Source organism: Mesoplodon densirostris, chromosome 6, assembly GCF_025265405.1.
Source record: "Mesoplodon densirostris isolate mMesDen1 chromosome 6, mMesDen1 primary haplotype, whole genome shotgun sequence".
NCBI lineage: Eukaryota > Metazoa > Chordata > Mammalia > Artiodactyla > Ziphiidae > Mesoplodon > Mesoplodon densirostris.
In genome coordinates, this window is record NC_082666.1 from 3914238 (window position 1) to 3929313 (window position 15076).

The 15076-nt window shown below is 48.4% G+C and overlaps 1 protein-coding gene across 5 annotated transcripts in view; it reads left to right on the forward strand.

Moving 5' to 3' along the window:
- TSC1 (TSC complex subunit 1) overlaps window positions 1–14051 on the forward strand; it is a 40862-nt gene extending 26811 nt beyond the window's left edge. For all 5 annotated transcript variants that reach the window (XM_060102689.1, XM_060102693.1, XM_060102690.1 and 2 more), the window contains 14 exons: window positions 124–239; window positions 575–686; window positions 999–1117; window positions 2855–2924; window positions 3336–3440; window positions 3704–4262; window positions 5311–5354; window positions 6213–6379; window positions 7176–7358; window positions 8252–8362; window positions 9479–9601; window positions 12502–12689; window positions 12767–12928; window positions 13337–14051. In XM_060102689.1, coding sequence (XP_059958672.1) covers window positions 124–239; window positions 575–686; window positions 999–1117; window positions 2855–2924; window positions 3336–3440; window positions 3704–4262; window positions 5311–5354; window positions 6213–6379; window positions 7176–7358; window positions 8252–8362; window positions 9479–9601; window positions 12502–12689; window positions 12767–12928; window positions 13337–13862 — 2585 coding nt within the window. In that variant the 3' untranslated portion in view covers window positions 13863–14051. The remainder of the gene's footprint in view (window positions 1–123; window positions 240–574; window positions 687–998; window positions 1118–2854; window positions 2925–3335; window positions 3441–3703; window positions 4263–5310; window positions 5355–6212; window positions 6380–7175; window positions 7359–8251; window positions 8363–9478; window positions 9602–12501; window positions 12690–12766; window positions 12929–13336) is intronic.
- Window positions 14052–15076: the final 1025 nt, after the last annotated feature.

Genomic DNA, 15076 nt, shown 5'->3' on the forward strand with positions numbered 1-15076 from the left:
TCCAAAGGGTATTTAAAGAGGCTTTTAAATTATCAAATGGTCTCGAGGACCGTAATTCTTTATTATCAGAATAATCTGAAGCCACACACTGACCCCCACTGTGTTCTTTCCCTTCCGTTGTAGGGACTGCTACTTCTACCCCTCTCTCCACTTCTCGGCTGATGTTGTTACACACGCCAGGGCAGCTACCTCAGACTCTGAGTTCCCTGTCGACACGGCTGTTAACTGAGCCGCCACAAGTATGGTGTCAAATAGTGTGCCTGCTTTCTTCTCTGCTTGCTGGTGAAGCTGACCATTTGGGTCAGGATTTAGCCTATGGTTGGGAAAATCTCTCACTGCTCATTTCAGGAGTTAGTTTTTAAGGATGCGTGACATTTGCAAGAAAAGTCACTGTTGCCACTTGGGTTTCTCTTGGAGTCTAGACTTACAAAATGCAATGTGTCTCTTGATAAGGCTTTAATAAGATGCCTTTTCCCAGTTGAAAGGCTAAATTTAAGATCACTGGTCATGGACTTGAAGCTCGGGAGGCGTAGGTATCCGTTCCTCATCGCTGACCTGCCTTATTAACTTCTAGGCTACTCTTTGGAGCCCATCTGTGGTTTGTGGGATGACCACTCCTCCAACTTCTCCTGGAAATGTCCCACCTGATTTGTCACACCCTTACAGTAAAGTCTTTGGTACAGCGGGTATGTATGTCTTAGGTTAGATTTGACTGGTTGGTTCGGGCCGGCCTTTTATGGTAAGGAAATATCTCTTAGATCTAACAGTGAGTTTGAGAGCCATTTGCAGTTGTAAACCTATTTTTGACAATACAAACCCCTGGAGCTTTCAGAACACATAAAGTGAACCTAAAAAAAAAAAAAAGACTGATCTAGATCCCCAGAAAGTTAACTCTAGCAGCTTTCTTTGCAGTAATAGTTAAGCTGAAAAAAATTTGGCAGTTTCCTAATTGTTTTACTTCCTCAGAGTGTGTATATTCTGCTCTTGTCTCTGAGCAGGTAGAAAAGGAACTCCTCTGGGAACCCCTGCAACCTCTCCTCCTCCAGCCCCACCCTGCCATTCGGACGACTACGTGCACATTTCACTCCCGCAGGCCATGGCCACAGCCCCCAAGAAGGTTTGCCTGGGCTCCTCTGCTGCCCTCCCCACCCCCCCGCCCAAGCACAGTGACATGCTTCCAGCCTCACTTTGTGAAGCCTGTTATGCCAGATAGAAGTTTGACCTAAAATATAATGGGTTTGATTCAGATCAATTCAAAATAGACTAACCAGCAGCTCTCAGAGTGTGATCTGCTGACTGCAGGGGTCTCAAAACGCTTTAAGGGCATCTGCCAGGTCAGAACTACTTTCATAGTAGTACTGAGTGGTTATTCGCCCTTTTTACCGCATTGGCACTTACACTCATGGCACAGAAACAATGGTGGGTAAAAGGGCTGGCCCCTTAGTATAAATCATACTCTCCTAGTAGGCATTGCATTCTTCTTCCTCGATGTGTTCTTTCAGTTTAACAGAAGAAAAGAAACAACAACAAAACAAACCTTGAGTGTTCCATAGAAAGAACGCCTATGTTTAATATTGTTTGTGCTGAAGTAGGAAATAGACATAAAGCACCTTGAGTGCATACCAGTGTGTCGCGGTCACCACAAGCACTTGTGCCAGTATCTGCATTAAGAGCTGAGCTAGTTGCTTTTTTTTCATGGAGCAGCAGTTTTATTTGAAAGAACAACTGGTGACAAACTATGATTACTCATACTTGAGTGTCTGGCAGGCAGTTAGCTTCTTAGATGACAAACTGGGTCTGTCACTTCAAGATAAACAACTGACGGTATTCGTTGCCAGTGATAAAAGGTGAAATTAGAATATTAAACAACTGCTATCTGGCACCAAGAGCTTAATAGTTTCCCCAGGTCTTTTATGATGAGATTGAAAAGGCTCGGGAAGCTTGGTCAGTAACTTGAGTTTTTGATACCGTGTCATGAAATGTTGCCACACTTAGAAGATCTGCATGACTTGGTGACCCAGTATTCTGCATGCCCCGCGTATATGTTATAGAATCACACGTAGGTAAGAGACGCATTTGGGGGACAAGGCAGACCAGTGGATCTTGACACAGTGTGAAGAGTGAATTGCCATGGTTTCAGATTCTGCACTGTAACTAACCTTGAAGAAATAAATACCCCTTGTCAGGTTTTAGTGTAGTATCAAAGATGGTTATCCACAGGTATCTAAACAGTCTGTTTACTTTTTATAACTACTTGTCTGTGGGCCCTAGAGTTTTCTTCACACACTTGAGCCAGAATAGCCTAGCGGCAGAGCAGAGGCAGACCTAAGAACCCAGCTTTCTTCCCCTAAGCCAGATATGAAAGGGATTGCAAAAATGTGAAACAGCTTGATGCTTCCCACTAAACTTATTTATCATAAAAATGTTATTTATGTTTACATGTATTGGGTCGGGTTTTTTTCGGCCATGCCGCACATCTTGTGGGATCTTAGTTCCCTGACCAGGGATTGAACCCGCACCCTCAGCAGTGAAAGCCGGAGTCCTAACCACTGGACCTCCAGGGAATTCCTGGGTTTGTTACTTTTAAGTGAATTAATAATTTTAAAATTCTGTTTTAGTTTGTAACATGGTAACTATCAATAGGTATAACCACATAAACAAAGTCCTTGAGATTCTCAATAATTATTAGGAATAGGAAGGCGTCCTGAGACCAAGCAGTTTGAGAACCATGGGGCTAAACTTTAAACTCCTTTATAATATGCTAAATTTTTAGGTGTTTAGGATATTTCTCTAATATTAGAGAACATGTACACAAATTTCTGCCTTGTGATATAAATGGTACCTGTCTTTTCAGGAAGAGAGAACAGATTCTGCAAGGCCCTGTCTACATAGACAACACCATCTTCCGAATGACAGAGGATTAGGTAAAATCTCTGGGTAACAGTAGACCTTGCTTCATTCTTGATGGGTTATATGTGGAAACAGGGAAATTCTGGAACACCACAAATCACTGAAGCCCAGAGATAATGCAACATATAATTAATTCGGAAAGCCAGCCTCATAACAACAGCCCCCAAAGCCTTTAAGTGCCTGTGTTTTGAGCTGGTTGAACTGTGGCTTTATCTGTTCTCTGAGATGTTAAGAACAGAGAGTTATATTTTCTGTGGGATTATTTTTTGGTACCTTTAGTTAGATTATTGTAATATTTTGGCTTTCTGTGGTAGCTTTCTGTCTTCAGCAGAAGGAATCATAGTAGACCTTTTCTGTTACAGTGGACGCAGTTTTCACAGTGACGGGGATGACCAGTGTGTTTCTTTGTCTTTGTTTCTCTTCAGAAGAGCCACCTGGGAGCAAAAGGTCTGTCACTCTCAGTGATCTTCCAGGGTTTTTAGGTGACCTGGCTTCTGAAGAAGATAGTATTGAAAAAGATAAAGAAGAAGGTAACACGTGCGGGATTCTGGGCTCGTGTGGGATCGCTGCGAGTTGATAAAGCCCTTCTGCCCTAGTACCAGGATGTAGCGTCAACACACACAGGCTTGCTTGGTTTCTCTTCTCTTGGGGGAGGAGATGGGAGTTGTATTCTGAGTCCTGTGCCCGGTAAAGGGAGGCCACTGTTGGTCTGTCCCTCGGGGGGCCCAGGGCAGCGTGCAGCCCCACACTGCCTGTTGACTGTACTGTCTCTTCTCTCCCTCCCTGCTCGCAGCGGCAATATCTAAAGAGCTCTCGGAGATCACAACAGCCGACGCCGAGCCCCTAGCTCCTCGCGGAGGCTTTGACTCTCCCTTCTACCGGGACAGTCTCCCGGGCTGCCCGCGGAAGACCCACTCAGCCGTCTCCGGTGCCCAGGGCACCGGTGCGAACCCTGAGCCTCTGAACTCCGCCCTGGACAGGCTGGGCCCTGACACCCCAAAGCAAGCCTTTACCCCCATAGACCTGCCCTGCGGAGGCGCCGAGGAGAGCCCTGCCGGGGACAGAGAGCGCCAGGCCTCTCTGGAGAGCAGCATCCTCACTCCCAGCCCTTTTAAAATTCCACCTCAGAGGGGAGTGGGGTTTGGCAGTGGGCAGCCTCCCCCGTACGATCATCTTTTTGAGGTGGCACTGCCAAAGACTGCCCGTCATTTTGTCAGCAAGAAGACGGAGGGACTGCTAAAGAAAGCGAAAGGGAACACAGAGGAGGACTGCACGCCCTCTGCCTCCCCCATGGAAGTGCTGGACAGACTGATACAGCAAGGGGCAGACGCGCACAGCAGGGAGCTCAGCAGGTAAAGGCGCGTTCCGTTTGTTATAAACTACGAGAAGCTGGTGGTTGGAAACAGGAATTATTCTTGTGCTCACCAGAGGCAGTTGGTTCGCTGTTTTGTCAGGCATCCTTCTAGCCTGTTGCCTTTCATGTACACGAATGTGTGTATCCTCCACACGGGCGCGTTAAACTCAGGTAATTCCTTAGGTTACAGGCCATTTAAAAATGGGTCTTTTATATTTGAGCTGTTCTGTGCCACTGTGCTGTGAGGAAGCTCAAATGCTTTCATCTTCGCTCTCTGAAAATTTGAGGATGAGGTTATGGTGTTCAAATAGTATAGAAATAGTGGTCACAGAGTCTCCTTCTCCAGCTGAAGATTTGTTGTTGTTCTGTTTTGGTAACATAGTCCATTAGATGGAAGATAAAAACCGTCAGCATTTCAATGCAAGTTCATGGTGGGCTGCCCCTGCTCACATGGGTTAAGAACCTGTCAGCACTGTTTTCACCCCTTCCTTATTACACTTTTAAAGGTGATCTAGAGAAAGAATAAGGGAATCACTAGTCCACAGTGATGCCATTTCTAAACAGGCGCTTAGGGAATGCTAGTTTTAATTTTTCTTCTGTAGAATGACCTAAGGTGGAATTTGACAGATAACTGTAATGTTTAAGATCTCTTTTTGAGTGAAGTTTAGTGTAAGAGACTCAGGTAAATTACCTGCTTTCTCCTTAACCTTGGGTGACAGTAGCTGCTCAACAGAGAGGGTTGAAAACAGCTCTCAGTTTTGTGGTCACTCAGTTGCCTTGGAGAGCTGACCAAAATTCAGAGGCTGCAGTGTGAGCTCCGAGTTAGGGCCTTTCCACTCCAGAAACTGGGTCGTGCTTAATGGGGACCCTTTCCATCTGCTATAAGGCCCCTCCTCTTACCCCGGGTGGGCTTTGTGTTTGAAACTTTCTCATGCCTGTGCACTTGTGACCACAAGGAAGTGATTTAATGTTGCTGCAATTAAAAGTCCAGTTAAGTTTTTCTAGGTAAGATCTGTAACTTTGTCACTCAAAAACTTTTTTCCTAGGTTGTCTTTACCCAGCAAGTCTGTCGACTGGACCCACTTCGGAGGTAAAGTTGTTACTTTAGCTCCAAATCTAGCCCATAGGGATCCTGCTTGCTTGTTGCCTTTTCTGTCCTTGAAGGAGGTGCCCTGTAGGAAACATCTCCCCTTCCCGACTGCTCCAGCCGGGTTATCTGCTTGGGTACAGAGTCTCTCACGTGTTGCAAAGTCAGCATTTCCTATTTTTGGAAAGTGGCAAGTACCACGTGCTTGAGAGCAGAAGTGCAAAGAGGCAGGCCTCATGCCAGCCTTCCCTAGAAAAGATCCAAGTGCAGTGAGTGGTGCTGGGACAGTTCTTTTTTTTTTTTTTTTTTTTTTGCTGTACGCGGGCCTCTCACTGCTGTGGCCTCTCCCGTTGCGGAGCACAGGCTCCGGACACACAGGCTCCGCGGCCATGGCTCGCGGGCCCAGCCGCTCCGCGGCATGTGGGATCTTCCGGGATCGGGGCACGAACCCGTGTCCCCTGCATCGGCAGGCGGACTCTCAACCACTGCGCCACCAGGGAAGCCCACTGGGACAGTTCTTGAGCGAGAACCTACCAAGAAGCAAGAAAGGGAGTCATAGATAGATAGATACATAGATAGATAGATAGATAGCAGATTTGTGGGGAAGAACACTTGGAGCTCTCAAAGAGCCACCCTACGTTGTACCCCTGTGCGTTCCTTTAAAAGGAAGATGGGTAGTAGGTACTGCCCCTCCCCCTTCCCCAGTGAGTGACTGTGGCTGGAAACCAGGTGGTCATTTGCAATGTGAGTGACTTTGTCTCTTCAGGAATCGTGTTTCTTAAGCTAACAAACCGCAGCTGGGGCTTGACTGAACGCTGTGTAAAAGGCATCTCTGCCACCCTCCCTCTGCTTTACAATCAGGCTCCGCTCCCTCAGATGAGACCCGCCTCCTCCGTAACCAGTTGCTTTTACTGCACAACCAGTTACTCTATGAGCGTTTCAAGCGGCAGCAGCATGCGCTTCGGAACAGGCGGCTCCTGCGCAAGGTGATCCGGGCGGCCGCGCTGGAGGAGCACAACGCCGCCATGGTGAGCACCTCGGGGCCGGCGGGGGTCGAGGCCAGAGCTCTCCGTCCTGGCTCTGCCCGCTGGTGCAGCTTGGGGCAGGTCACTTCGTCTCTGAGGTTAATACGTGAACGGCCACGCCCCGGAATTCCCTTGCAGCTCTTCGAACCCACGGGGACAAGTGATTTTTTGTGTGTCTGTTGGTCTATAATTGGCTATGATGATAACAGAGGCGAAAGATGATTTTGTTTCTCCAAATGTAAAACCAGCTCTCCTGAAGCAGTTTTATGGCAGCAACTTGGAGGGCAGTTAAGCCAGTCAGGCCCGGAGAGTGACCTTGGCTCTAACACTCATTACCTTAGGAAAGTCATTTAGCCTCTGGAGGCCTCTGTTACCCATTCTGTAAAATGAGAAGAATAATAACAGCATCTACTTTCTAACTGTGGTGGTTAAAAAAAGCGTGTCAGGAAGCATTTGCGCATCGCTGGTGCAGGGTAAGCTTTCAGTCAGTGCTCGTCACTTTAGCGACCCTGGCCAGTACCAGCGCTTACTTCAGTGCTGGTGCTTAGGACTTTGGAAAGTATCAGGAGCAAGTTGATCGCTGAGAAAAGTCCTTTAAGCAACTCTTGATCCATTTGCTAATGTGGAATTTGGAAACCCTTGACCAAAAGCCAAGTTAGACAGCAGTGAGCTGTCAGACTCTGGGCCTGTGGTTAGCTCGTGCCTGTTCAGGTGAAGCGTCTGCAGCATGCATGGAACTTGAGGGTCACTGCCCATGCTGGAAGGCAGCTAAAATGATGGCCTCTTTGGTCTCTGCTAGAAAGACCAGTTGAAGTTACAAGAGAAGGACATCCAGACATGGAAGGTTAGTCTGCAGAAAGAACAAGCCAGGTACAGTCAGCTTCAGGAGCAGCGAGACACGGTGGTCACCCAGCTCCACAGCCAGATCAGACAGCTTCAGCACGACCGGGAGGAGTTCTACAACCAGAGCCAGGAGTTACAGGTACGCGCTGCGGCGCCCGGCAGAGGCCACCAGGAAAGGGCGGGAAGGCACCTGATTCATCTCTGAAATCGTGGCACATAGATTTCACATCAGGTACATTTTATTTAGGGCAGAGGGTCCCCAGCTTTCTGGGTTCACGGTTCTGTCAACGTTTCATTGATTTTTTCCTGGTACTCCACAGTCAAAAGAAACATCTAACAGTTCTCCCTAGTAAGTAGACAACTTAGGATTTAGGTCCTAATGACTTAGTAGCTGTTAGAAAATAATACACATACTTTTTTTTCAATTTTCAATCTCATTTTTGAGTGACCATGGTCACTTAACAAATGCGGTGTGTGTACCTGTTGGGCACTGCCGAGTCTCAGACCTTGGAATCACATGAGACACTGACGCCCTCAATTCCTGTTTCACATTGGTTTTCTCATGGTGATGTTTATCACAGCAACCACCTACAAGCCCAGCTTTGCAAAGATAATACGTGTTCCACAGGCACTTAGAACACCTGATACGGAAACGCTGAGCTCCCTCTAGCTAGTAGTTCACATCATGACCAGTAGATGTCGCTGTGTTTCCCTCGAAATTTAAAACTAGCCCCACAGCGCCTCTGTGAGCCTGCTCTGTAGCCCTAGGGCTCTTTGGTGCACAGTTTGGGAACTGCAGATTTAAGCTTTTTTTTGTTTTTTGTTTTTCCTTTTGATAATCAGTCAGAAACTCAGAAATTAACTATAACTTACTTTTTAAAACTAAGAAGTTAGTTTTAAGCCTGATGGCCCAAGAATAGTAGAGCAACAGAGGCACGAGGCTTTCCCAGTTCTCTGTGGGCCGATGGCCAGGTGTGCCCGTGGCCTGGCCTGCTGGCACTCTGTAACTTCCTGGCACGTCTCCTTGGGCAGACGAAGCTGGAGGACTGCAGGAACATGATCTCGGAGCTGCGCATAGAACTGAAGAAGGCCAACAGCAAGGTGTGCCACACCGAGCTGCTGCTCAGCCAGGTGTCTCAGAAGGTAAGAGGCGCGCAAGCTGGGCCGTGCTCACACCACTGCTGATGTTCTTCCTCCAGACAGAACACGTGTATTACTTGTGTGTCTGTGTCAGGGGTTCCCAACAGGGAGTGATTCTGCTCCCCTCCCCCCAGGGGACATTGGGCAATGTCTGGAGACATTTTTGGTTGATGGTTTTTGTTTTGTTTTGTTTTTTATTTATTTTTGGCTGCATTAGGTCTTCATTGCTGTGCGTGGGCCCCCTTTAGCTGCAGCGAGCTGGGGCCACTCTTCGCTGTGGTGCGCGGGCTTCTCATTGCGGTGGCTTCTCTTGTGGCAGAGCATGGGCTCTAGACATGTGGGCTTCAGTAGTTGTGGCACGTGGGCTCAGTAGTTGTGGCTCACAGGCTCTAGAGCGCAGGCTCAGTGGTTGTGGTGCATGGGCTTAGTTGCTCTGCGGCATGTGGGATCTTCCTGGACCAGGGCTCAAACCCATGTCCCCTTCATTGGCCGGCAGATTCTTAACCACTGCACCACCACTGGTTGATGTTTTTGATGCTACTGACATCGAATGGGCAGGGGCCGAGGTGCTCCTAAACATCAGACAGTGCATGGACGGCCCTGCAGCAGGGAACTACCTAGCCTGAGCCCTGGTCTGTGTGTATCCCGGGAACTTGTTCTTAATACTTCGTTTACATAAACGTGAAGAGTTCGTTCAGGCTTTTGAGCTATGATCTTTCCCTCTTTGGAAGTCATTGCACTCGTGTGTAAATCACTTACTCAAGAACCTGTGGGTTTACCCCAGGGCTTTATCCCCCTGGACCTAACGTCCCTGCTGTGGTGGTTGTGTACATACCCATGTCCTCGAGGTGCCCTGTGGGTGGCCAGTTTTGATGTGGAGCATTTGCCCCTCTTCCCCTTTGCATAGGGACAATTTTGAAGTACGTTTCTGTCCATTTTTGTTGCCCTGTATGCCTTCCTCCCCACCAGCTGTTTTGGTGTGGCCTCTGAAACCACGGGGGTTGTTTACACTGACGCAGCCCTGAAACAGTGTGCTCCTAGCTGGTTCCCTGTTTCATGTGCATTTGCTAGCTTTGTGTCTCAGATCTTTCACTTTGCTTGTTTCTGTGTTTTTGTTAGCTCTCAAATAGTGAGTCGGTCCAACAGCAGATGGAGTTCTTGAACAGGCAGCTGTTGGTTCTTGGGGAAGTCAACGAGCTGTATTTGGAACAACTGCAGAACAAGCATTCAGACACCACAAAGGTATGTGGGCTTGGGGAGCCAGACCCTACCTAGGACGCTGTTAGGACCCAGGCAATATGTCTATGGCACAGCACAGAGAATGGCTTATGAATTGTTTCCTGAAAGATGGCGTGGCATTTCCACCTCTCCCTGGCCTGGCAACACAGGCACGTTTCAGCTATCACACAAACGTGTTTCCCTTAGTTGGGTTGCTTTGAAATTAAATCAGTTATATGTGAAAGCACATAACGGTCATTGGTACAGACTAGGTGATAAAAGTGTTTTTCTTCTTTTTTTTTTTTTTTTGGGGGGGCCACACCGCACGGCACGCGGGATCTTAGTTCCCTGTCCCGGAATCAGACCTGTGCCCCGTGCAGTGGAAGCGTGGAGTCTTAACCACTGGACCACCAGGGAAGTTCCAAAAGTGTTTTCCTTCTCTTACCCATGCCCCCTTCTTTAAAGAGAGAGAGACAGGCTAACAGATAAAAGAAAAAGGATGGGGAGCCAATTCTGTTTAGCATATAACTCTCAGGGCTGTGGGTTTATACTGCTATAAATATTTTTTTTCTTCATAATGTTGAATTTAATTTCAGCAGATGGTGGTTCAGTCCTGGCAACAAGGCCAGCGTCGGGATAACCTTACGTTAATTAGTGCCTTAGCAGTGGTGTCGAGGCAGAAGTCTTATGTCGCTTTATAAATAGCCTCGGGTAATGTTGGTGAATGAGTTGGGAATGGAATTTTAAGAATAAATGCTTAGATGCTTCCTGTTACTAACTTCTTCATCACACACAGGCTTTCTTTTTAGGATTTCTTGGGCTTGTGCTTTGTAAAGCTTTGTTTTCTTTTTCCTTGGCCAAATGTAGGGAGTAGTCTTAGAATCAGAGAGATGGAATTTTCATAATAGTTATTCGTATTTCTCAGCTCCTCTCAACTCTCAGATTCAGACTCCTTTAGAAGGATGTCAAATGTGGAACTTTCACTAGAAACCAGCTCTCACTAATTTTGGAAGTATAATGGCCTCAGAAAAAGAAAGAAGGGAAAAGAGACCTGAGGGACTAGAGAACCTCTGAAAAAGCTTACTTAAACACACTCCTAACTCTCCCAAGAGAAATGTGGATGGGTGCCGAGGTGCTGTCTTTTGGTTGGAACACTTACGCCCTTGGGACCTCAAGCAAGCCACCTGACCTCTTTGGGCCTGGTTTCACAGTTCATAAAATGCGCATGGTGATACTGACTTGCAACCTTCAGCTGTAAGCAGCAACAAAAAAAGACTTCAGTGGCTTAACCATAAAGAGTTTCATTGTATCTCTTGACAAGAAGTCCCGAGGCATGTGAGTTCCAGGTTGGTCAAGTCAGAAGCTGAGGGTCAGCAGCAAGGAGCCTGGTTCTTTCCCCTCTTCTGCACCACCTGATCTATCCTCTCAGCCTTGTCTTTGGGCCGTCTGTGCTCCTGGTTGCAAAGTGTGTGCCACAGTTAACACTGTCACAGGTCGATGTCATGATGTCCCCTGGAGGAGGAGAGCATCGCCTCCTGCACGTCTCTCTCATCAAGGAAACCTTTCCCAGGAACTGTCCACCAGACCTCCCACCCTTCTTACTGGCCACAATTATGTCATGTGTCCATCCCTAGCCAGCCATGGCTTTGAACCTGTTTTTGGACCTGGAGCTGGGCTTCCTCTTGTTCAGTCAAGAAGGGGACGAGAAATGGGTATCTGAGCATCAGGTGGGGAATGGCTGGTAGGTACTGGGTGTAGCCCCTCTTACGTGGCCGTGAGAGTTAGTGATAGTGCATAGATGTTCCTAGTTCAATACTTTGTTTGATTCTCTGTAAATACTTGCTGTCGTTTCCGACAAGAGTTCAGTTTGTGAACCTAACCTATGCCGAAGTCTGGAGCCATTAGGCATAGCTGGAACGGCCACATTATCTGGTCCCAGTCCTGAGCTTAACTCGATCCCATTCTGACCGAGGAAGCATTGGGCTTGCTGGTCATCTTCGAGGTGGGGTGCCTTCAGGGAAGCTCATCTCCTTGCTCCGTATGGTTTATTATCTTTTTTAAAAAAACAAATGTATGGTAACTTGATGTATATTTTACCACAATAAAAAAGCCACACAACACAAACATAGCATATACTTGTCAGAAAAGCTTCCTTTCCACCTCTCTTCTGAGGATCGTGCACGCTGGCTGTTTCCATCGGTCAGCAGGCAGGTTGTCTTCCTGGCATGATTGACAAACCTTGTCAGGGTACCTGGTCTGCAGATGGTCATTCCTGTTGCGTCTCTAGCTTTATCTTAGTTGGTATTAGGGGAGGGAGAAGAGAAGAAAAGAAAAGAAACGACCCATACCGCTACTGCGCCGGCCTACACTGCCACCACGCCGGCCCAGGCCTCCACCGCGCCGGCCCACGCCTCCACCGCGCCGCCCAGGCCTCCACCGCACCGGCCCACGCCTCCACCATGTTGAAATCATCATAACTGAATATTGGCGTGTTTTCAGAATGTGTGTGTTAACGTAGTTGATCACACTATTCACGTGGCTTTATAATCTGCTTTTTTATCTTTTACTGATACACATAATTTTTAAAAACTTATTAAATAGAAGATGTACTTTAATTTACTTATTTTCTTGACGTTAGACTTCATAGTTTCTAGTTTTTTGCTCTTCTGAATATGCCGTGCTGATTATTTTTGTGCCCAAATGTCTATTCATGTTTCAGATGATTTCCTAAGGGATGGATTTCAGGGAAGGATTACTGCCAGCCTACTTTCCAGAAAGTTGTACTAGTTTCTATTTCCACTAGCAACATACTAATAAAGTACCGTCTCAATGTTTGTTACGTTGATTTTTCAAAGTGGATATGGCATGTTCATTTTCTAAAAGTACTACAGTTCCTTTTTTTTGTTTGTTTGTTTTGTTCTCAGGAAGTAGAAATGATGAAAACTGCATATCGGAAAGAACTAGAAAAAAACAGAAGCCATGTTCTCCAGCAGAATCAGAGGCTGGATACTGCTCAAAAACGGATTTTGGAACTGGAATCTCATCTAGCCAAGAAAGACCACCTTCTTTTGGAACAGAAAAAATACTTAGAGGATGTCAAACTCCAGGCAAGGTAACTTTCAGGGGGAAAGTTGCTGTGATGTATTTAAGTAGAACTTCCCACATTCTGGGGTGGTCTGTATCTTTCAGAGGACAGCTGCAGGCCGCAGAGAGCAGGTATGAAGCTCAGAAGAGGGTCACCCAAGTGTTTGAACTGGAGATCTTAGACTTATACGGCAGGTTGGAGAAGGATGGCCTCCTGAAAAAACTTGAAGAAGAAAAAACAGAAGCAGCCGAAGCAGCGGAAGAAAGGTAGGAGCAAAGAGTTGGCGGCCATGGCCTTGTCGTGAGGCTGCCGCTGACAGAGCAGGGAGGCATCGCGTGGTGTTAGTGGCGGTCCCAGCCTGACAGGCGAGCCTGCAGCTCTCAGCTGCATCCCTCAGAGCGCCCAGCCATCCTTCTGAGTTCCTTGTCCTGGGGCCCGAAGCTCTTGATAATGGTCCTGGGAAGCGTTCCTGTTTAAGATCGCCACCTGATATCCCTGGTTGTGGCTTAGGTTTCTCTTCATGAGCTCTCAACACAGGAGTCCCCTCTTCTAGGATGTAGAGCGGGCCGGCAGAGTCCAGCGTCGGTGCGAGCGCGCGTCCGGGTAATTCCATGCTTCCCAAACACGGGCACTGCAACCACCAGCTCCCTTTCTCGTCCTCGGATTTCTTACAGGCTCGACTGTTGTCGTGATGGCTGCTCGGATTCTGTGACAGGGCACAGCAATGAAGAGGCATCCGGCCCTAACGGGGAGACCAAGCCCCCCAGGCCCGGCGGCGCCCGGGGCGGTAGCGGAAGTAGAGGAGGCGGCAGCGGCAGCGGCAGCGGCAGTGAGCTTTCTACCCCGGAGAAACCCCCAAACCCGAGGGTGGGCCCATTCAGCAGTCGGTGGGAGACTGCCGTGGGAGAGCCCACTACGGGCATCCCTGTGACTGTCGGCTCACTTCCTAGTTCAAAGAGCTTCCTGGGCATGAAGGCTCGAGAGCTATTTCGTAATAAGAGTGAGAGCCAGTGCGATGAGGACAGCCTGACCAGCAGTAGCCTTCCTGAGACCCTAAAGACAGAGCTGGGCAAAGACTCGGGTGTGGAAGCCAAGCCACCCCTGAACCTAGACGGCCCGCAGCCACCTCCCCCGAAGCCAGACAGCGTGGGGCAGCTCCGTATCATGGACTACAACGAGGCGCAGCACGAGCACAGCTAGGGACCGTGTCAGTGTTAACTTGCGTATCGCCGGCCCAGGACGGGAGGTGTGAGTGCCCGTTCCAGAGCTCTCCTGTTTCCGGGGTTTGAGGGGCTAGCTCCCGCAGAGGAAATGGGATGGGGGTCCTTTGACAGTTGACTGAATGCAGAACGGTTTTTGGATCTGGCATTGAAATGCCTCTTCAGTTTCCCTTCGGCCACCCTCTCTTTCATTTACCTGGCAGCGTGTACTAACCTGAGGGCCAGGGTGCGTTCCTCACTAGCTTTATTTTCTTCCTTTTCCCCCCAAATGGTTGTGTCCTTTGAACCTGTGCAATATGAGGCCAAATTTAATCCTGGAGTCTTAACACACCACCCGCTCCTTTCCTGAAGCTCAGGTAGCTGGGCGGGCTCTCCGTGAGCCCAGGTCATTGTTGGCATCACAGGTAAGTCTGGTTTTGTCCCTTTCCAGGAGGATGTGACATGCAAAGCTGACCATCTTCACATGAGAGCTTTTACATGAGATGTTGTCACTGCTTTTGGTTCTAACATCCATCATCTAAAGCCGCAGATCTAGAGAAACAATGGTTTATTCTCTCTTAAGTTCTTTTGGCAGTTCTGATAAGCTTCCTGGAAAGTTCCATGTGAACAAAGGTCTGTTGTTGGAAAAGTCTGGAGCTGGCACTGTGGAGACCATGCTCCCCTTTGGGGACGCTCTGTCCCCCTGCCCCACTACCTCTTGCTTGTGTGGCGTTTGCTCGAAAGCTGGTACTGTTCTGATTACAGGCTGGGGTGTGGGTGGTCGGCGTGCTCTCTGCAGGAGGGAGGATGGTGGCTGGAGCAGCTCCCTGAAAAGGAAAGTGCTGGGGATGAGGACCTGCCCCTGCAGGCGGGGCGGTGCCAGCTGTTTGCCTCTCTTTCCCCGTCCCGTGTGCCTCCTGTTTACGTCAGCTGCTCTGGGATGCTGCAGCAGAAAGGCTCTGAAGGTCCAAAGAGTTTCTTCAAAGTTTTGTGACCATCGTGTCTCAGGCTGTGAGAGTTGCCTCGCTATAGTAGATTCTAGACCACCAAAAAGGTAACAGCTTTTTCACACCAATGCTGACCTTCAGGGGCCGACCCTGCAGGGAGCTTGATGCTGCTCCCCTTGCACATGTTGGTCGTGGCAGAGCATTAAAGCAGAGTCCTGGAGAGGGTTGACAGAGCTGACTGCCTGGACCCAGCGGGCTGCCTGCACGC